Source organism: Trachemys scripta, chromosome 10 (assembly GCF_013100865.1).
Source record: "Trachemys scripta elegans isolate TJP31775 chromosome 10, CAS_Tse_1.0, whole genome shotgun sequence".
NCBI classification, from domain to species: Eukaryota; Metazoa; Chordata; order Testudines; family Emydidae; genus Trachemys; species Trachemys scripta.
The window spans coordinates 43585833-43607850 of NC_048307.1; the positions used below are offsets into that span (position 1 = coordinate 43585833).

At 47.7% G+C, this 22018-nt stretch overlaps 1 protein-coding gene across 6 annotated transcripts in view; it reads left to right on the plus strand.

Moving 5' to 3' along the window:
- CELF6 (CUGBP Elav-like family member 6) overlaps positions 1 to 11710 on the plus strand; it is a 242295-nt gene extending 230585 nt beyond the window's left edge. For all 6 annotated transcript variants that reach the window (XM_034784320.1, XM_034784324.1, XM_034784322.1 and 3 more), the window contains one exon: positions 3745 to 11710. Coding sequence is in view for 1 of the 6 variants with exons in the window: in XM_034784324.1 (XP_034640215.1) it covers positions 3745 to 3767 (23 nt within the window). In the remaining 5 variants the exon portion in view is untranslated. The remainder of the gene's footprint in view (positions 1 to 3744) is intronic.
- Positions 11711 to 22018: the final 10308 nt, after the last annotated feature.

Consider the following 22018-nt stretch of genomic DNA (forward strand, 5'->3'; position numbering starts at 1 on the left):
TGAGAGTGGTCAGATCTACCATCCTTGCATTACTTCATACCGAGCCTTGAGCTCTACAGGTTGGTGTATGTGTAGAACAATCCATCTCTGCTGTCTGGGCTCATGGCCCTAAGGCATATGCACCCCCAAGGGTGTGGCTCTGCAGAGGCAATGCACACTCAGAACGCCACTCACAGGTGAGTAATCTTACTTTATTATATCTGACCTGGGTCATCCATCCATTGTGCGTTTCCATCCCATCGTTGTCACCCATTCTAAGCCTAACAGCAGGGCAAAGCCTTCATCTGCTTTCACCCAAGCCCCTGAAAAGCTGGACCTGGAACTTTGGCACATGTGCCTACTCGTTGCAGGCCTGTAGGTTGCAAAGTCATGGCAAGACTTAGACAACTCGATCTCCTCACTGACTTTGTCCTAGTCACCCAGCCAGAAGATAACTCTTTTCTCTCTACAGCCCATATGCTTTGTGAAATGTCTGGCTCGTGTGCTGCATATGAAACAGTGGGGCCTGCCCTCTGCCTGAGAGAGACATACCTAGAGCCTTAACTGGGGCCTAGTTAAACAGAACAGATTGCAACTACCCTGGGTGAAGGGGGACTGGAACAATTTGTATAGTGGGGGTGCTGAGAGCCATGGAACCAAACTATAAACCTTGTATGTGATGGAAACCACTTCAAGCCAGGGATTACAGCAGCACCCCCAGCACCCCTAGTTCCAGCACCTGTGCCTGGGTGTATAAAGTAGAAAGCTGTGGCCTGAAGAAATACATCACAGCATTCAGTGTTCCACCTTGCGCCTGGCCGCTTGCATCTAGGAGCTTGGCATGCCAGGTCCTGAACACCATGGTCTTCACTTCTGGGTTAAAAGGAGAGCAGTGGTGAGACTGCGTAGAACTGATTTTCCATAGGAGTGAGTGGACTGTTCAAAGACAGCCATTTCTGATGGTACTGTTCAGTCTAGCACAGCAGCGAGGAGGAAGTCTCTCTGAAGATGGGGCAGTTTCTCCGTAAGCACTTTGTCAAGTGTTTAGCAAAGTTTCCTGGAAGAAAAGAGCCAGAATGTACAATCGCGGTCTTCCTTCTCCACCCACTTAGTGTACATGACTCATATAACCTAGTCTTCCTTTCATTCATAGAAACAGGTGAATAAGTTCCATTTTTCCTTTAACATGCAGCTATTTAAGCTGAGAAACAGTGTCTCTAATGGCTAGAGGGAATGGGTTTGGAGCTAGGATCCCCGGGTTCTAGTCCCAGCTCTGATTCACTGTGTGATCTTGGGCAATTTACTTGCCACCTTTATGCCTCAGTTTCCCCCTAAATGGGCAGAGCAAAGCAATTAATGCAAAAAAAAAAAAAAAGGAAAGAAAGAAAGAAAGTTGTTCATCATGGTGAATTTCAAAGTCACATATGTGAGTATTTGCAGCTGCCAAATTTGAAATTTGCACACCCAGATTTTCCAGTTGGATGTGTTTGCTGGCTCACATCCAGTCAGGGAAGAGAAATTATACCAGGTAGCTTATCTGACCAATCACAACTGAGCATCCGTTAGCTCTGAGAATGGGGACATTCATACTCACCTGACCCTGGGTCTCTTGTGAGTGATGTGACATTAATGTGTAAAGCATTGTGAGATTCACCAAGGGGAAGGTCCTAGAGGAGATCAAAGCATTATTACACATGTCCTCTAAGGCTCATTTTCTGTTCTTGATCAACCAAAAATGAAATTGAAAAACTTCATCAAACCAATTCATCTTTTTTTATGTTTTGTTTCCTCCAACCCAACCACTACTGTACCTAACCAGACCAGGCCAATCATTGCTCCAAGATGGCCCCCCAGTTGCCTAGCAACCCTCTAGCTGTTGTGGGAGACCCAAACCAAAACTATCTTTCCCAAATAAACCGAAACTGTAAGTGACTAACTCATGTTGTCATCGTCCTCTGCGATGACGCCATGTGGCCGGTTGTAATCTCGTTGCATGATTTGACGTTGAGTTTTCTATATCTCTATTTCTATATCTTTATTTTTTCTGTATTGGTGCTTTTCTTTTGGCGATTGTGAAGTGCCGTAGTGAAGCCCCTGGTGGATAGTTTTTGGAGTGCTGATTGGTCAGTCTTGATTAGTTGTGAACTTTGACACCCCCCCCAAACTCCATCTTCTTCTCTGCCCTCTCTTCTTTTCTCTTTGTTGTAACGTAACAATCTGTGTTTGTGTTTCACCTGCATTCACTATATGGCCATAATGACTGGGGAAATGTAATTGTTAAGGAATCACTCTTGGTTCCAATATTATTTCTGAAAAAGGGGGTTTCACTTAATTTCAGTTGCACAAGAAATGAAGGGTTTTATTTTGTGTTCTTTTCCCTTTTGTTATTTGCAAAATATAGTCTCAAAAACGTTGTAGTGCATGCGAAAAAGCACTTGGGAATATCCCGAACACTGATCCTTCAGCAGTATGGTTTGCGGATTTTGAGTTGGAACTGAAGTCTTATATTTCTTTTCTGAATATTCCTTCTCATCCCATCCAAGAGGGAATTCAGAGTAGAATAGCAGAAAGTGAGGCTGGAGCAGGAGAGACTGACTTATGAGGAAAGACTGAGGTGGGATTTACAAAAGAATATACGGTAGTTAGGCTCTCAGGTCCCATTCCCTAACACAGGAGGACTAATAACTCACCTCTGGTTCAGCCAGTGCAGTTCTGTCCTGTTAGGACATCAGATCTCCATGCAGACCCTTTCTCTTTCATAAGAGGAGACAGAACGGCCAGTCTTTGTGATTCCTCAGAGCTAGGAAGCCCATATTCACAGTGACAAAAAGAGCCAAATGAGATTTCAAAGGAACCTAGGGCAAAATTATCAGCTAATGTAATTGCTTTGACCTCACAGGAGTTATACCACCAGAGAGTTTGGCCTCTAACATTCTCTCACTGCTGAACATTTTGCAGAGACTTTAAATAAGAAGCACCATCTCTTTAAACAATGGACTGGTTATTTTTTGGGGGGTGATGACCCAGCTGAAGGGCACATGTACCTCACTAGTGCTCCTCCATACACTTAACCAGCTAGTGGAACCCTGTGAAATTTAGAGGTGCCCTTGCTTTTTTACGTTTGAGGACTTAGCCTCAAATCTAGCCTCAGTTCCAAGTAGAAATGTGTTTAGTGGATCTAAATGTAGTTCTTAATGGACATTTCTCCAAATTGCAAAACCACTGTACTATTTAACATAAAAGTAGTCTGGGCTGAAAAGCGCCCAGGCCTGGAATAGCAGGGTCAGCTACAGGTCAGGATTGAGGTGCACTGGCAGAGTTGGGAGGGAGCCCAGGACTGAAGAAGGTCAGGACTGAGATGCATTCATTGGCAGGTCTGTGTGGATAGTCCATGACCTGAAATAGCAGGAGTGCTGCAGGTCAGGTTTGAGGGTCATTGATAGAGCTGTGTGAGGGGAACCCAAGACTGGAATAAGAGTGTGTGCATCAGTTGAGGACAGAGGCATGTTGTCAGAGCTGGGATGGTGGTGGAGCTGCAGGACAGAGTTGAGGTGCCTTGGCAGAGGTGCGTAAAAGAAAGAAACTTGCATAGGCCCTCCCCTCCACGACATGTGACTTTTCAGTGACTATGACCCTTTCTCTGTTTCCCAAGCACTAAAACTCACCCAACATTAAAGCCGTTCTCAGGGGGCTCTCATGCGTTGTACATTCCAATGGGCCTTGCAAATCCCAGAGCCTTGTAATGTGCCCTTTGTTGTCTTGCAGGTTGGATGCCCTGCAGCGTATGAAGAGTATTCTCCCTTTTCCCAAGTGCAGTATCCAAACTTGTAACTCTCTTTCTTTGCAACATATCATGGAGGAGGTGGAAGCGAAGGAGGAGAAGAAATGCTGGCGAAAAAGAGAGCCATTGTGGTTGTATCTTCTTTTTATTTTTTAATTTTTGAATCAGTTTTGTTTGTTTCTTAACAAGAAAGAAAAAGACACAGTGATGTTGGAGAAAAGACAAACAGGTGCAGATATTTGCTGAATCAGACTATGAAACAGTGGCTGCTGGAGAAGACTTTGAATTCCTCGCAAGGAGAGAGGTGGGATTCTTGGAAGGAAAAACAAACCAATCTAGGATTAAGAGCTAGGACAGCTCATTCATGAGGATGAACCCTACCTTTTTAAAGCACTCATTTGCTGCTACAAGTTTCAAAGGAGGAACTAGGAAAGAGGATCCAAATGGATATAAACCAAAGCCAGTGGGATTGGACCAGGCGTGTATGTTTCACCTGGATAACGTTTTGTTTTAAAAGGGAAAGAGAAATTGATTTTTTCCATATCTGGCTGGAAAAAAAGAAATCAAAGGCTAAGCGCATGTTGGACTTATAGAAGAGATATCTAAATACGTTTATATATATATATATATATATATATATATATATAGACACACACACACCATGGAGCAGGGTGGGGGGATGTGCTCTTCTCCTTGCTTGTCACTGGCACAGGGACATAGGATTTACTTCTTTCAAAGTCATATCATTCCTTAGAGTTTAGGGACCAAAGGACTACTGCTTTTTTAAATATATATATAAATAAATTAATTTAACAAAAAAACAAAGAAAAAGGTAGAAGTATCACGTAACAGCTGCGAGCGTTTCAAAAAGAAACACAAATAGAGGGAAACTAGAAAGAGCTTTGTTTACCGTGTCGTGTGTTCCAGTGGCCCAGCGACTGCATAGGCTGTAGGAGCCCAAGGGTCCGGATAGCTGGGAAGTTTTTCCAAGGCTGTGGAAAGTGAAATCATGGCACTTCTGTCATGGCAACTTCTTCTCGCACCCCTGTCCCACCCCAGACAAAAACATAGAAATGAAGATCTTGGCTGGTAAGTAGAGCTGGTCGAAAGATCCAGTTTTGCCTCCACCAAGAACATGGAAGAAATCATTCTATTTGAAATTGTTAATGGAAGATTTGGGTTTTACCGAAGGAAAATTTTTAAACAAAGCAAAGATGTTTGTTTCAAAGGGAAATTTTCATTTTGTTTTGAGTTCTTGAGAAATTGAAAATTCCATCCAAATTGGCCTGTTTTCACCACACATTTCAATTTTGATTAAACTCCCTTTGTGACAAAAAACGATTTTGGTTGAGAAATGTTGACCAGCTCTACTGCTGAGACAATTATGAGAAACATGTTGCAACCTTCGCTAGCTCCTGAGATAAATATGATCTCCTCGGCCTCTCCTTTACACTGTGTGTGAGAGGTGAATTGGGGCCATAACATTGTACATCCAAATCCAACTCTGAGTTACACCAGTGCGTCCCTTGCTGAGGTCACTGCATTACCTAGGCATAGCTGATCAGAATTTGGTTCGTGGGTTGCAGATATATTAACATACGATACCTGATGCTTCAGCATAAGACCATACCAGACTGTGCCAAATATGTATGTGGACACATGTCCCCTCCAGGTGCTTACATGTTTCATGGTGAAAACAAAAGATTTTCTTTCCCACACATCCTTCAGCACCTCTGAGATTTCCTATCAGTAGGGCCGATTTGCTCAAGGTCAGATATTTGCATCATGGTATAAATCTTCCCCTCCAGCAGATCTCACTGATCGCTGCATGCGTCCAAAGGTAAAATTCAAGCCAGGAGAGGCAGTGCAGGAGGCTGTTATTAACTATAGTGGACCAGACTCTGCACTGATTTATAATCCCAGTGGAGTCAATTTGATTGTATGGGGCATCCATCAGAGCAAAGTTTGGCCCATTGAGTTTAAACAAGGGCTGAATTCATCCCTGAGGTATCATATAATCATAGAAACGTAGGGCTGGAAGGGACCTCAAGACATTATCAGGTCCAGCTCTCCCTCATGAAAGCAACCTTCATGTTTCCCCACTTCCAGGCCCAGAACAAAAAAACCAGCAACTTGGCCATATATAAAAAATAAAACAAGAGAGAGGGCAAACTTCTGAGAGACCAGCAGCCTCTGGGAGAGGTCAGATTTTACGTGTCATGGAGATTTATAGTCATAGCATGAAAATTTGACTGCACTGGAATCAGTAGGTGTTTCACCATTGACTTCAATGGGCTCAGGATTTCACCTGTGGATTGGAAGGCCAGAACGGACTGCATAACTCAGTGATTCCTGCATCGAGCACAATAATTTTGCAGAATGGTAGAAGCAGTTATCCCCTGCCATCCATAAATACATATATACCAGTGGGCTCTCAATCACTCTTGTCTCACCCGCCCCTTTACTTCTTTTCTTTGATGTTCTCCAGGGTGGCTGAAGCTTTGCTACCCTCCTCGCTACCATTAGAAAGTCCTTGCCTTCAAGTCTGAGAGGATATGCAGTCATGGCCCTTTAAAACTCCCCCTGTCCTGCAGGGAGGGAGTGTCCTTTTTGACAGGAACTCATTGTTATTCAATGGAATTCACCCTGCAGAGGAGAAACCCCCAGCTAGGACAGATGGGATCTTAAAGGGGCCGGACTATATCTCCTGTGGGATCTTAAAGGAGCAGGCCTGTTGCTCTTTGTTTTTAATTTCTTCACACATCTGCCACTTCTCTTCTCTTAGTTTCTGTCACAACTCATGTTTCCCACCGGGCACCAGGCTGTGCTTTCCCCAGTGCCTGAACCTGCCACCTTGCGAGCAGTTGGAAGGAATCAGCGTTAAGCTTACAAATATAGAGGGGAGTGATTAAACCATGCCCTGAATTGTGCTTCAGAGTCAACTCATGGGAGAGGAGGGCATTTCTGAAGCCTCAAAATGAGCACCTTCCTCAGCTGTCTCCATCCCTGACTCCACAATGCTTTCACACTCACAGTAGCTATAAGCGTGCCAATGCATGGACCACCTTCTGTTCCCTGCGAGCATTACCCAGGAGCGTTACCTAGAAGAGTGTTCCTCGACATGCAGTATTCCATCCATTGTCATTACCTGTAGGGCTTGGGCTTATAAGGAACTCTTTGATCCAGATCCATGTAACCAACTGAAATGCCACAGGATCCATTATGCACCAGCCAAATGTTCACAGACCTGCTCACTTTATACTACCAGTGCATTTACTTGGATTCACTGCTGCTCTGCTGGGCTAGATTTATGGTTTAAGTAGGTGTTAATTATCATGCTGTCTATGGGAGATCCTGCTGTCTTTGACCTGTTTAGAACTAAATTAGACTCTATTTCAAAATAAGATTGTTTGCAGCTAGGCAGGAAGGAAGAGGGGTGTAAGGAATGGTGCTGTGCACGCACTGCATGGTTAGAGCAGAGGACTGGGAGTCGGAACTCATGGCCTTTATTCCTGACATTGCTGCAGATTCATTGGATGGGTTAAAAGCTCTGTTTAAAGTCACTGTCCTCACTCTGCCTCAGTTTTAAAATGGGAATAATAATAGTTCCCTAACTCACAAGACACATTGTGAGGCACGTTTAATTGATGTTTGCAAAGGGCTTTGAGATCTTTGCATGCAATGCACTGTAGAAGTGAAAAATATTATTTTTATATAGTGGTCAGATACTGCATTACTGGCCCTAGAGTACATCACTCAAAGCCTTTCAAGAAAACCAGAATTATGAACCTGGACGAAAGACCCTTCTACTCCAACAGTACTAAACTAAACCTATTCTATTGGAGCAGGATCCATCCATCCATCCCATTGCAGCTTTGCCACTGACTTCAACAGGCTCCTACCGTAGGCTGCCCCCAGCCTCAGCCTGCTGTTTGCCCCACTCAATGTACAAAGAAAAAAAGTAGCTGCCACCTGGAACCAGGTACGGCTCTCACAGTGCTACTGGGGGTAGAAAGAAGCCCATACTGTTGAGCATTCAGATGAGAATGGAGCTGGTTGACCAAATGTTTGTGGAAGCACTCTAACCAAAGAGCTTCTAATGCAGGTATGCAGAGCCAGGCCACTCACAAAGCCTAGCTGTTGTTTAGTGCCAAATGCCATGCTACTGAGGGTAAATGCGGTCAGAAATTGTGTATTTCTAAGACTAGGGGTTGTCTCCAAACCCTCCTTGGTTTTTTGCATCTCTCGGGTCATCTCCTGTCTTACAGTCCCAGGCTCTGGGAGTCATATTTGATGCACAGCATTGATGAACATACACCAACATACTCCACAGCACTCGCACCTTCTTTAGCCTCTCTGGTGCCTGCAGATACCCCATAAGGGAGGTGGGCTCTGTGTCTCCTGAGCAATATTAACCAAGGGCCAGATCCTGCTCTCAGCTGCACTGGTGTAACTTCACCCACATTTGTCCTTCAGTATCTAGTAACCTGTCATTTTACAACATGACTTTTGTGGGTACTGGTTGGCCATGAATGGGTTGCCCAAAGCCACAAGGGGAGGAGAGGAGGTCCGAGATGGAATTTAGGAAATGTCCAGCCAAACAGACTAGATGATGTGTTTAGTTGCCCTTCACAGCTCACACGCCTTGGTTTGGTCGCTTGGCCACTGGACTCCTTTTTCTGTGATTCATTGTTACATTTCCTAGTGGTTTAGAACAGAATGCTTTTGTAGAACGTTAGCATTTAACGTAGGATAACTCTCCATTTGAAAACAAAAAAAAAGACAATCGACTTTAGTGATCATGTGAAAGTGACTTTTTTTTTAAAAAAAAATGAAACAAAGCAAAAAAAAAACAAAACCATACAACAGAGGGGCTTCAATCAGCAAGTGATACTCATAATACAAGTGAACAATGTGTTCCAGGCTCTACTTCAAACAGCAGACCACTGCAGTGAACATGGGGCCTGTTAGGCATGATAGCCCTGTTCCAGCCGCCTCCAGGAAAGTTAATGAGTGGCTCAGTCCTTGTTTCCAGATGAGTGACCTGAGAAATTCAGTGACCTGCTCCCCGCTGCCTAGTATCAAAGGGTGGTATTTGAGTGCCCCGTCAATCTTTAGCTCATTCATGTCTCTTTCTGAAAGGCTGAGATTTTGATGGCTTAGCTCCAGGTACAACCTACATAAAGAAACTGCATTGCCCAGGGAAGTTACAGGCCTAAGTTTTAGAAGGTAATTTATGATCTATAATCACCTTAAAAAAAGAACGTCTTACACCAAGAACCAAGGTACAGTTGGCAGGAGGTCTTATTTATTCTTAATTGTGTTTCCTCTTAATGGTGAAGGGCAGTTGAGAACCTCAACTCATGCAAAAAATGCACTCACTAGAAAGAGGCTCTGATTAGCCTTCACTTTGCAACCTGTGTTGTTATTTACACCTGTTCAAAGTGAGTGTAGGATGCTACCAGATCAGAACTGGTGCATCTTATATCCACTTGGTAGCAGTGCAAATGGCAACAAATGATGAAGGACAACAGAGAATTAGGCCCAGAGTCTTCTGACCCAACCATTAACTTAAACTGCCGAATTTTTGTGGCATGAATAAGGCAAAGGGCTTCCTTTGTCAAATGATCCACTACATTCCAATCTTTGGAAAAGTTTGTAAATATTTCAAGACAGGATTCTCTTCCAGTTCCCATTGACTGCCATTTTGGTTTGAATTCGCTGCCCCAAAACATTGGGGCCAAAAACCGAACTGCAGGTCACTGAAGAAGTGATGGTGAAGGGAAGTGAGATCAGCTTTGCTGATATGTCCCACAGTTGGGATCAAACTACAGTGTAAAGCAAAGGAGTGGATGTTCTACACATCCTGTTAAACCATACTTAGTATTATGGCTAAGAGAAGTAAAGCTACAGTAGTCTGCTACTCCCTGCCTTAATAACTGGTCCCTCAGTCTAGAGCGAGGGAAAACAAGACTTTCATAGGACTTTCCTTGTTATCTTACTGGCTTGGACAACACCAAATAGGCATTAAGATACCACAATGATTGGCACAGCATAAGAACCTGAATAGAATAGAAATATGAAGGGGTAATTGGCAAGCAATAGACAGGGACCAATAGAACAGGGAGGTTTGGACAGTGGGAATTTAGGTCACTGAAATTGTACTGTACATCCTTGCCTCAATGAGGACTTGGGAGAAGTCATGGGTTCATGTTGTTAAGTATACTTTGAGAGCAGGGAATGAAGGATGCATTATACAAGGAAGAGATTAGTATTATTCTAAGATTATTTTAGTATTTCCTGATTCTCACAAATTCAGTGGTCAATGGTTGGTCCCAAGACTCTTCTCTGTATCACAAAGTCCACACACTTTGTAGACCTGAATGCCCTGGCATGGTGGACAGTCCTGGCTTGAGATGCCAATTCACCCTTTCTTGTTCATAATTTCACCAGTGGAGGAACGAAGGCTGGGATTTCCCAAGGAGCCTAAAAGAGGTAGGTGCCTAATTCCCATTGACTTGTAATGGAAGTTGGGTACATAACCCCCTTTGGCTCCAGACTAAAACAGCATTCCAGAAAGGCTTAGATGGAACAGGCAAAAGCCTGCTCATGTGATATGCCTCTTGTTCCATTTCCCATAGTGGCATAAAAGAGAAAAGGAAACAACTGAGGCCGGTAAATCCAGTGGGGGATAGTGGACTCCCAGAGTAGAGAATCTGGCAATGATCTAACCTCAACCTTGATCTGCCTTTCTTGGCATAGTATTCGCTCTCCCACCACCTCTGAGTTTCAAAGATCTAGTAGATTCACTAGCAGCAGAAGAAGCTAGACAAGACCATGACCTGGCCAGGCTCCATAGGACAAAGTGTCCATGGAACATATTTGTCCCAGTTATTTGGATGAGATTTTCTTTTCCAACAAACAGATTTTGCTCACCAGCCGCTGCCCACCAACACTGTTGGGTGATAGCTGTTGCCAGATACAAGGGATGATATTTTCCACCTCCTGTCTTAATACATCTGCCAGGTCCCAGAGCATGTTGTGTTGTAACTGAAAAAACAATTGCTTCTTATTTCTTAAAGAGCTGACCGCCTTCTTGCCCAGCATAAAATATTCACTAGAGTGTGTTAACTCATAAAAAGTTAGTTGATTGGTCCATTGCCTTATGCCTGTGGACGGCCTTGGGCCAGATCCTCAGCTGGTTTCAATATGTGTAGCTTCACTGAATTGAATTTGTTGGCTCCAACAGAGCTACATTGATTTACACCAGCTGAGGATATAGCCCTGTGCATCTCTCCATTTCAAGCCTATTGTGATAATGATTTGAGCAGGCAAATTAACTGGCCAAAAATGCAGAAATACCAACCGTTGCTTCCTTCTCGACAACACATACAGTGACCGAGTGGACGTGTACCATCCCACCCACACGGAAATTCCAGGTGCAGAATTTCATCTAGTTCCTACTGGTCCAACTGGACAATGACCATCAGGTTTTGGAGCAGAACAAGGGACCTATTCATCTACTTGTTCCAAGGGCTACCAGTTCATGGGGCTCCTGGCACTTCAGTTGAAGGATTCGGATGGCGCTTACTGGAATTGTTACCAGGGCAAAGATGGCCGCATTTCAATGTGGTATGACATGTACCACACGTTGAACAGGGAGGGAGCATTGCTGATCTACGCCTGCACCAGCGTAACACCATTATGGCGCCTACTCCTCCACCCCATTGGCATAGACCAAAAGTAATTCCACTGAAGTCAATGGAGTAACACTGATGTTTAACCGGTGTAAATGTGGGGAGAATCAGGCTCATAAAGGGTTAAACATGATACATATTATTAGCTGTGATTATCCATACATTTTAAGAGGCCCAATAAAGATGCCTATATCTGTGCATTCCTCTAACTTTGTGGAATCATAGAAGATTAGGGTTGGAAGAGACCTCATGAGATCATCTAGTCCAACCCCTGCTCAAAGCTGGACCAACACCAATTAAATCATCCCAGCCAGGGCTTTGTCAAGCCGGGCCTTAAAAACCTCTAAGAATGGAGATTCCACCACTTCCCAAAGTAACCTATTCTAGTGCTTCACCACCCTCCTAGTGAAATAGTGTTTCCTAATATCCAACCTAGACCTCTGCCACTGCAACTTGACACCATGGCTCCTTGTTCTGTCATCTGCCACCACTGAGAACAGCCGAGCTCCATCCTCTTTGGAACCCCCACTTCAGGTAGTTGAAGGCTGCTATCAAATCCTCCCTCACTCTTCTCTTCTGCAGACTAAACAAGCCCAGTTCCCTCAGCCTCCCTTCATAAGTCATGTGCCCCAGCCCCTTCATCATTTTCATTGCCTTCCGCTGGACTCTCCAATTTGTCCACATCCTTTCTGTAGTGGGGGGATCAAAACTGGACGGAATACTCCAAATATGGCCTCACCGATGGCGAATAGAGGGAAATAATCACTTCCCTCGATCTGCTGGCAATGCTCCTACTAATGCAACCCAATATGCCGTTAGCCTTCTTGGCAACAAGGGCACACTGCTGACTCATATCCAGCTTCTCATCCACTGTAATCCCCAGATCCTTTTCTACAGAACTGCTGCTTAACCAGTTGGTCCCCATCCTGTAGCGGTGGAGCTCAGAGGCATCAGTGGAACTAGCGCCTAAAGCACTGAGGCAGGGATGGGCAGGCTATGGATGGAGATAGACTAGGAGGGATTCCAAAGGGGCAGATTTGCTTCTCTCCCTTCCCAGCAGCAGCAAGTGGTTGGGACCTTTTCCCCTCTTGCAGCCTGACTGCAAATAACCAGGGATGGGCCCAAGCAATTGGATCCACGTGGGCTCTTTGCCAAAGATCGGCAGTCCTAGGCCCAGCCCATCACTTTAAAACGTGAGTCTAAGCCACAATGATGGAGCCAGCCCCTGTCTGTGCAGCAATAGCCAGGCTAAGAGCCTACACCCAGGGTAAGATCACAGGCCCCCAAGCAGATTGTGACACAACTAGATTGCAACTAACAAAACAGCAGCATTTCAACACAGGACTGGGGCCAGGTTATTTTTCCTAGTGGGAGATTTTCTCCGGGCTTCTGGAAAGGGTTGTGTGACAGTGGGGCTGCGGCTCTGCTGTGCATGCAGGAGTCTTTATTACTCCATCCTAGACAATGCTCTAATATTGCCTTCATTCGGCAGTACAGTCACGCATGCCTGAACTTTTATCCGTGAGCCTTGGCAGACTCCCTAAGGAACATGCCCAGGGGAGAAAATCTGTCTGGGAGCCTCACAGTGGCTGTTGCATGGCAGGCCCAGAATAGGTTTCTCATAGAGTGAGGGCAGGGATTTCGCTATTATTATTATATGTTAAAGTCATAACAGAAGTATTTGTGAACCCAGGCCTGCATCCCCAAAAGAGAGTGTCTGAGCCAGGATGCTAGCTGACAAGTGCTCATTTCCTGGTGGGGCCAGAACTCCACATATAGTTCCTTGCTAAGCAAAGCCTGTCAATAAAGTATCAGAGGGGTAGCCGTGTTAGTCTGAATCTGTAAAAAGCAACAGAGGGTCCTGTGGCACCTTTAAGACTAACAGAAGTATTGCAGGACCCTCTGTTGCTCCTGTCAATAAAGGCGCTGCAGCTGGGCCCGGCCAGTTGGGAATGGTGCGGTGGCTCAGGGAACCCAGATGATCAAGAGCAGTCACCTGGGAAAGGCTTCAGCAGAAAGCGTTCTAATGAAGGACAGTTACGAGTCGTGAGGTCAGCTAATACTATAATTCAGCGGCAATCAAGGGGGACTATCGTGGACAGTCAAGGCACACAGAACTGAGAGCCAAGCTTCACTCCTCCCGGGTCATGTATATCTCCAACTGATGTAACATTTTCAGGCATGGGGAAGAAGCGAGGGATAACAACCATTGTGCAAGCGTATGAGGGACCTGGGCCCAGCCCAGCAAGCCTGCTCCCAGCCTCATTTTCAGCCTGAGCATGCACCCTGTGAGCAGCAAGGCGCATCATGCTCTCTGGCTGCGCGATCACCCTCAGCCCCATGAGCTGTGTGACGAGACTGACAGCTCACCGGTTCTGCAGTGCGCAGGCGGAGACAAAGAGACAGTGCCCAGTGTGGAGGTGCCAGCACCTCACCGCTGGGTTTGCTCGTCCTAGTCAGGCATATACAGGGGAATTGGACAAACTGGCAGCCAGCCCAGCACAGTGATCTCACAGTCTGGGGCGGTGGGGAGCACACACCAGGTGGCACGTTGTGCACCTTGGCTTGTGGTGAAAGGCTGGGACGAGGGGCACAAGCGCTGGCTTTTCCACCGACTCACTGGGTGGCCTCGGGCACTTTATGCCATCTCCAAGTGACTCGGCCGCCCCACCTAGAGCATGAGGCTAATAATCAGGACCAAACTCATTGGGCGGGGAGGCTAAGTCCAGTCATGTCTGTAGCATGCTTGGAGATCCTCCCAGGAAAGGCAGCATGAACCTGTAAAGGCCTCGTGTTGCTGGGTGCTGAACTGTGCACAAGGGCCAGTGCTAGTGAAGAGATGGCTCCACATAGCATGTTCTGAGCCGTGACCCTAATGACTCATTGCAGGCCCCTGGCTCCTCTAGGTTCATCCTCACATGAGTGTAACTCACCAGGTTTTTGAGCCATGCAGGACAGACACTACCCAGAGCTAACCACCAGCAGCCCCTAGCCAGGGCAAGCCTAGTGAGCTGTTATCCACCTCTGATGTGGCCCATGTATCAAGGGGAAGGTCCATTTTAAAGGCTGTAGATGCAGCCAGCGAGATCAGGGCTGAAGGCCAACCAGAGCCAGCTGCATCAGCAGCGCCAGCCCCATCCCCTTAGGACAGGGGTTTTGACTCTCCTATGCCAGGAGAAGCACTGGGCAGTCCAGGTTGCCCCCCACCACTCACAAGGAGGGCATGGCAGACTCCAGCAGAGGTAAGGACCCTTCAGACATCTGTACCTTCCTGTCAGTCCAGGGCCAAGCAGCATGGCCCATACTGGTTAAATGGGACCGCTGGCCAGTTGGGGCTGCGCAGCAGTTTGAATGACTCCTGAGCCGCTCCTGCCAGCAATGTCATGTACCAGTAAAGGGACGAGTGTGAAATGTGTATGGAGGGGGCGGGGCCCAAGCCACTGGTACACATTACCCTGCAGGCCTACGTCAAGTGACTGATCATTTTGGATGCCCAACGGGAGGCTGCTTAAAGGGGATTTTCAGAGGAGTGGTGCTCAGCACTGTCTGAAAACCAGGCCCCCTTCGGGTCTCCAACAGGGCACCCAGGTCACTTTGGAAATTGCAGGCCTCAGTATACAGCAATATACATGCGCTGGCTTTTGGGATGCCAGCAAGTCCTGGCTGGCTTTCTCTAAGCAACCCCAAGGCTTTTTCTACGTCTCGGGGGGGAGTGTTGGAAAGTGCACTGGGCCAGATCCTCCACTGGTACAAATCATCTCCATTGACTTCAACAGCCCTACCCTGATTTACACCAGATGAGGGTCTTCATGATTAGCATTGTGATAGCACTCCTCGGAGCCCTAGTCATGGGCCAGGACCCCATCATGCCATGTGCTGTACAACCACAGACCAAAAAGAGCTGGTCCTCTTTCCATGCAGGTACAAGCTAGGGATCGCACCGAGCCTCCCAGAACTCCTGTAACGAATGGCCCCTTTGCCTGAGAAACAGCCATGTCCTAGAGCCAGTGCTGGGAGCTATGCTATGCCATGAGGAGAGCTTCCTGCTGCAACAGGCTAGCTGTTCTCTTTGCCTCTGCTTACCCTGACCGCCAACTAGCCACAGCGACTGTCAATCATAAGACATTGTTTTAATTATATTGTTAACTTGCTTTATAAATCATGGTTTAAAAATGCAAGTGATTTCAGTGGGTTTGTGCAATGAAGGACAGTTTGGAATTCCTGATCTGAGACCACTGCTGGGCCAAGGGGAACAGAATTCTTCTTCCTTTGTTTTTGGCTTGAATTATCTGTAGGGTTGTGGGGGAGGGGAGGGCAGGGTAATTTCTCCTCCTCCATACATTGAAATCCTTACACATGAGCCCAGTGGGGAGAACAAGTCCCCTCGCCAAGTCGGTTATTTTGGTGACCAGAGGCCGATGACTCGGAGGGAACCAGAATTACAGAGGCAGCTACCGAGGCGCGGAGAATTGATGGTTCAAATGTCCTGGCTGGGCCTGGAGTGGGGGCTTACCAGTCTGAATCACAAAGAGCCTCCTGCAGATATTGCACCTTGGCTGCCTTTTTGGGTCTGGACTCAGGGGTGCGGAGTGGGGGCTGTTTGTTGGCGCACAATCCCTCGGAGCTTGGTTAAAGATGTGTGTTGCCATGAATGAGCGGGGAGAAGGGCTTGGTCTGCTTTGCCATCTCCCAGCCCTGGCAGGGCTGAGCTCACACATGGTTGTAGGGATGTGGCCCTGGTCTCACCGTTCTTCTTCCCTAGTGGCCCAGCCCTGCACGTCCATAGACACAAACCCAGCAGTGACTGCCATCTCTAAGGGCTAACTTTCTGCTGCCATAGTCTATTGCTACCTTGAAGGACTGGGGCAACCAAAGGAGCATTCTCAATATTAAGCTACCTCAGACATAAAGGCTGCTATCTCCCAGCCCCATCTTCCATTTACTCACCCTCTATGCCCCCCTCGCTGCAGCAAGGACCCTCCCTGCTTCCTGCCAGCAGCCCTTGGGAATAGAATCCATTAAGGGGCCATCGCCTCCCTCTCAAAAGTTATTTCTGTCCCAGCCCACCTCCCTCCAAGCTGGGAAGCCTCCTCGGAGACCATGGGACCCAGCCAGCCAGTACCTTTGTGCAGTTCCTCCCTTTAACAGCAGACTTGGAATACCCTGGTGCTTTGTCCCCTGGCCCAACATCTATGTCCAGGAGAGGGCTGGAGCCCCGCTAGGAGGACCATGTGGGCCAAGGCAGTGGTTCCACCAGGTTCGATGAGCCAGTCAGAGCCATGCTAAGCTTGCCTATAGTGGAAGACACTCTTCGCACAATGCATTCACTCCCTCTTTTTCTCCTGGTCCCAGCCCATTGCAGCGTGGATTGGAGGGACTGGGAAGAAGAGGTGGTGTAGCTCAGGGGATCACAGACAGCACCCATCCCAAGAGACCAACCCCAGCTCAGGAGCCCTCCCAAACCCCACCAAGACTAGAAATGGCATCCCCCTGTGAAATACTATGAGACACCCCCACCCCCCGACACACACACACACACACCCTTCCTCCCTCCCTCTCCCCACCTCCTCTCAGCCTTTCCAGGCTGGTGTTGCCAATTTCCAGCTGGTTTAGTGCCAACTCCCTTTACTGCATAGACTCCTTCTGCTACCACATCCATTGTCTGGTGTTCCTACCCACCCTAGAGCACAGCTGCTGGAGTGCTGGGCTGAGGCCTCCCAACTGAGCGCTTCTTCTGATGTCTCAGGCTTGGGGCGGGAAGGCTGGGAACTCCCTGACTGAAAAGCAACACCCAAATCCTGCCTTGTGAAGGGAACCGGGAAATGGGCAGGGGAGACAGTCCATCCTTCCGGCCAAATCACACTTCAAGGCACCAGGCCTGCTAGCAAATGCTTTTCAGTGGGTACAATTCCTCATCCCATCCATGCCCAGGGCAGCTTGGTGAAAAGCTCTTGACTAATAATTACTGACCTACCTTCCTTCTTAGGAACAAAGCTCCAAGGTAGAGGCACCTGGCACTCCAGCTAGTTACACACCCAGCCCTCATCTGGCTTTGGCAGGGTCTAGGTGGGCCTTCTGGGCTGACAAACACACATAGACCCCACCCCCCCCCAGGCAGGCCAAAGAGAACAGAAGACGCTGCTCCCCGCCTGCTGGGATAGATGGTTTTTTCACACCCACCTCGTCGCTCAACTAACCCTTTTTAAAAATCTTTTCCCCTCTCTATTCTCTTCCTTTCCCATGATTCCAAGCAGAGGGCTCGGCTCCAAGGAGGGGAATGGGGTGGGGAGGGGAATAGAACACAACAGGCTTTGAGATTCCAATTGAGTCCAATTATTTTCAATGAGTCTCATTTTGATGTCCTTGTAGCATAAGCCAGACAAATGGATGGTAACTCTGTAGCTCTGTAGTTAATGATATGCTGCTTAAACTGAAATAAAGTACAGTCCAGGGGGTTTTGCCTGGTTGTTTCATGCTGGGGTCTCTTATTAATCTGTCTCTTTTTGTCCATCTGCAGGATGCAGCTGGCCCTGGTGCCATTGGCATTAGAGCCCTGGGATGTTTCTCATGGTCACGATGCCCCAAGCCGGAGCTAGCCATTTGCTCTCCTGATTTCATTTGTCCTGTATGTCCCACATGGCAGCGCTGATGCTTTCTGCTCCACTCCAGGACTGTCACTGAGCGTTCCAAGTCAGCAGCCGTAAAGGGCAGGTTCTGATTTATTGGGACAGAAAGACGTGGGGGATGGAAACAAGATCCCAGGTCTTTCCAGGACAGCTCTCGCCGCTTCCAAGCAGCTGCAGTCACTCCAGCCAGCAGGCTCTCTCTCCCCACACACTGCATGGCTCCATCAAGCTGACACCAGGAGCACTGGTCTCTCCCCAAGCTAGGCCATGTTTCCTTCTTCAGTAGGCCTGGCAACGGGGCCTCTTCTAAGGGGCGGTTGTTGGGGCAGGGTGGCTCCTCGGGGAGGCCTGCGTTTTCCAGACTGGCCTCTGTGTTTGGAACCCTCCATTTTTGGGTGGGGGGATGCAGACACTATCATACCATGATTAGCAGAGGGGCTGAGTATAGGCAACGCAGAGTGGGGGGCATGCAGGGTCAAGTGCCCCCCCCAGATTTCTGCTCAGCTTGCTGGCAGGGGTGGGAGGAGAGGGGCTCTGTCCTTCTCCCACTGCACCTGTCCCCCCCGGGTATGTTTGGCCTCTGTCCCTGGCAGCCGGGCCCAGGCAGGGAGCAGAGGGGATGGAACTTCTCATGCTGGCCACTCCAGGTCACTACTCTGTGCACCGCAGCACCTGCCTGAGAGCCCGGCTGGGGAGGCTGTAGCGGCCCGCCCCTTCTGCTTCCAAACCAGACAGGGATAGAGCAAGCTGGAGCCTCCCCTACCCCTGGCACGTTTCTGGCTCGCTCGACAGCTGCATGCAGGCAGGGAGCCGAGGGGGTGGGCCACCACCGCCTCCCCAGCTGGACTGTCTCTCAGACAGCTGCCACAGTACACAGAGGCCGTGACCCGGAGCCTCTCCACTACTGAGCACAAAGCACAGCTCCCCAGCTTGCACTGGCCTTCCCTTGAGTAGGGATGTGGCCAAATGGTGCAGGGCTTGGAAATACAACATCCCAAGGGAGGAGGCCAAGGTGAGAGCCCTTGGCCAAACAGCCATGATGCTCCTTTAACCCAATATTGCTCTAGGGCTGGAGTTCTCAGGAGGTGCCCAGCAGTGGGTCCCAGAGTCTCTATGCAGTGGGTGCCAAGCACTTCTGAAAACCTGGCCCTAACTGTGGGTGATGAGCACATGATAGCCCAGCTCTGTGCACCCAGAGACCATGATGATGGGCACATAGATGTAACCCTTCTGCCAGGTGGAGGCAGCAGCGACAAGGGCCAGGTTCAATACAATACAACACAACACAGAACCAGCTCGAACCCCCTCCCAGTAATCTGGAAAAATTACATACACCTTCCAGGAGCAATACTTCCCCTCTCACAAGCACCGAGTCTGTGTATGGAAAAGAAAACTTTCAAGAAGAGGGGAAAGGAACCCAGCTTTAATTTGGTGAAACACCACAAGCATGATTCAAAAACATACAATCATGAGTGTAACAGAGCACACCTGGCCCTCCTGGCTTCTGCCTCTGCTAGGCTCAGATAAAGTCACCTGGAGACCCTTGAGTACTGAAACCACTGGTGCTTTTATTTACAAGTTTGTGCTCCTGCCATCTTCTCACCATACAGCGTACACAGCTCTGAGTTCCTTGTCTCTGAACCAGGACAGGGGGCTTTCTCCCTATCTGTACTGTACTCCCTCACTCTCCTCCATCCCACCACCTCCACCTTCCTTTGTCCCAGCCTCTTATATAGCCCTGGGCTAATTGGGCTGGCAGCTGACTCTCATTCCCCATTAGGGCCGCTCCACTTTATTCATCTAAATGGGGCTGGTGTGGTAGGGGGCTGATTCTGCAGACTTTCTGCTCAGCACCCTGTCACAATGAGCAAAACACCCTCCCCAGGAAATGCTGGACAGTGTCCTTTTCCTCAGTCTCTCACCTTGTGGTATGAAAGTCTGACAAACAAATATCCCTTTAACATGCTGATCTCCTCTCCCTCCCCTTGACACCCCATTCACAGTTGTTGTCCTTGGTCAGTGAAGACTCAGAGCTGCATTCACATGAGCTCATCTCCCACCCCAGGATGGGGAGCATTGAGCAATACCTTAGTAGCTGCTGCTGTGCCATTCACTCTGCATTGCTACCTGCTGGCCACTCTTCTGTCAGCTGCTCCACAGCCACTGATTCCACCACTACCCTCTATTACAACCTCTGGGATGTTTTGAGGTCCCACTGCTTAGCACAGTTCTCAGTGATTTCAACAGTTAGTGGGGAAGCCTCACTACTACTGCAGACTAGGCAGGTTTTTTTTACTAGAGACACTGTCCCCATAGCAGGCCTAAAGGGGGCGCTCTGCATTTTAATTTAATATGAAGCTTCTTAAACATTTTAAAAACTTATTTACTTTACATACAACAATAGTTTAGTTATATATTAAAGACATAGAAAGAGACCTTCTAAAAATGTATTACTGGCATGCAAAACCTTAAATTAGAGTGAACAAATGAAGACTCCGCACATCACTTCTGAAAGGTCACCAACCCCTGCACTACCTGCTTCATTTCCATTGGCCTCTGGCACCCCTATCCCTGGCTTAGCAAGTGCAGTTCAGTTGAGGGTGAACCTCTGAATCAGGACATGCCAAGCCTAGTTCTGCTTCCCTTGATTCACACAAGGATAACAACACTTTATTACCCCTGAACCCAATCACAAAGGGACTTGCCATCCAACCCCAGCCAAAAGTGCCAAGCGGGTCTGTCATGCTGTGTAACCTAGGCAGAGTGGGCGTGTCTATGCAAACAAGGTCAGTTCCTGATGTCTTCTCCTCATCACTAAATGTCAGGGGAGAGTTCATTCAGGCCCTGCTTACAGAGAGAAATGCTGAGAGTGCATTCATAGGATGAAAACACAGGACAGCAGCTTAGCCTTTTGGCGAATGGCTCAGTTCTAAGAGCAAGGACTGTGCTGTGATTGGCCCCTGAAGTTCTTCACAAACCAGCTCTGCACTGTCAAAACCACAAAACCTTACTGCAGGGGAGGGGCTTTCCAAGGGCACATTTGACCTACCCTGATCACAATCCATCCCTGTAATATCATACTCTTCTGAGTATTTGTGCAGGGGGGAGGAACAAGCTTGGATTTTAAAGGCAAAGTCAGCAACACCACCAGATCAATATTTCCTTCCACGGTCACCCTCTCTTTGTGGAGTGGGTCAGCAGTCACTACAAGGCTCCTCCCCCCAACTCATTTGTCACCATTCTTTCTTGTAAAGAACCAGCCCCTGGGTTTCAAGTAGCACCCGAGGGAATGGGATGGTGGGACTCAGCTTTCTAGAGCAGTTCTGGACATATTGCTAGAATGAGAGCTGCCAATCCCCCACCACCTCTACCTCCCAAGACCCCGCCCTCCCCATTCGCTCCTCTTCCCCCGTCACTCACCCTTACAGCAGGTAAAAAGTGAAAGGGCATAGCCTCCCACTCTTAAAGTGTGAGGGGGCATGGCTACCTGCCCCCACCTCCCCCATTTTGGTGCCCCTGGACACTGCCACCATTGTTTTAGAAGCCATGCTTCTCTTTCAGGCAGCTTTCCCTGAGATACAGAATGCTCCGTGTACCTGTTCAAGGCATCAAGGCAAACCCCCTGCTTATTAAAGGTCTTCCAAAAGGAAACCCAAGATAAAGACTATTCTAGTGGGGTCATACAGCTATATGTATAGATTTTTTCCCAGGTTAAAAACTACATTAACAAGTTCAGATTGAGAGCAGGGTTGGGTAGGAACTGTTTTTTCCCATTCTACAAGAGTTTTCAAGATTTTTGAAAAATTTCCCCAACCCAAATGAGGATGAAAGTCAAAAATCTTGAAATTTTTCACAAACTGACCAAAAAAATTGAAATTGTTACAATAATTTTGAAATATTTTGTTTGATTTTGCCTTTTTAACCTTTTTTTTTTT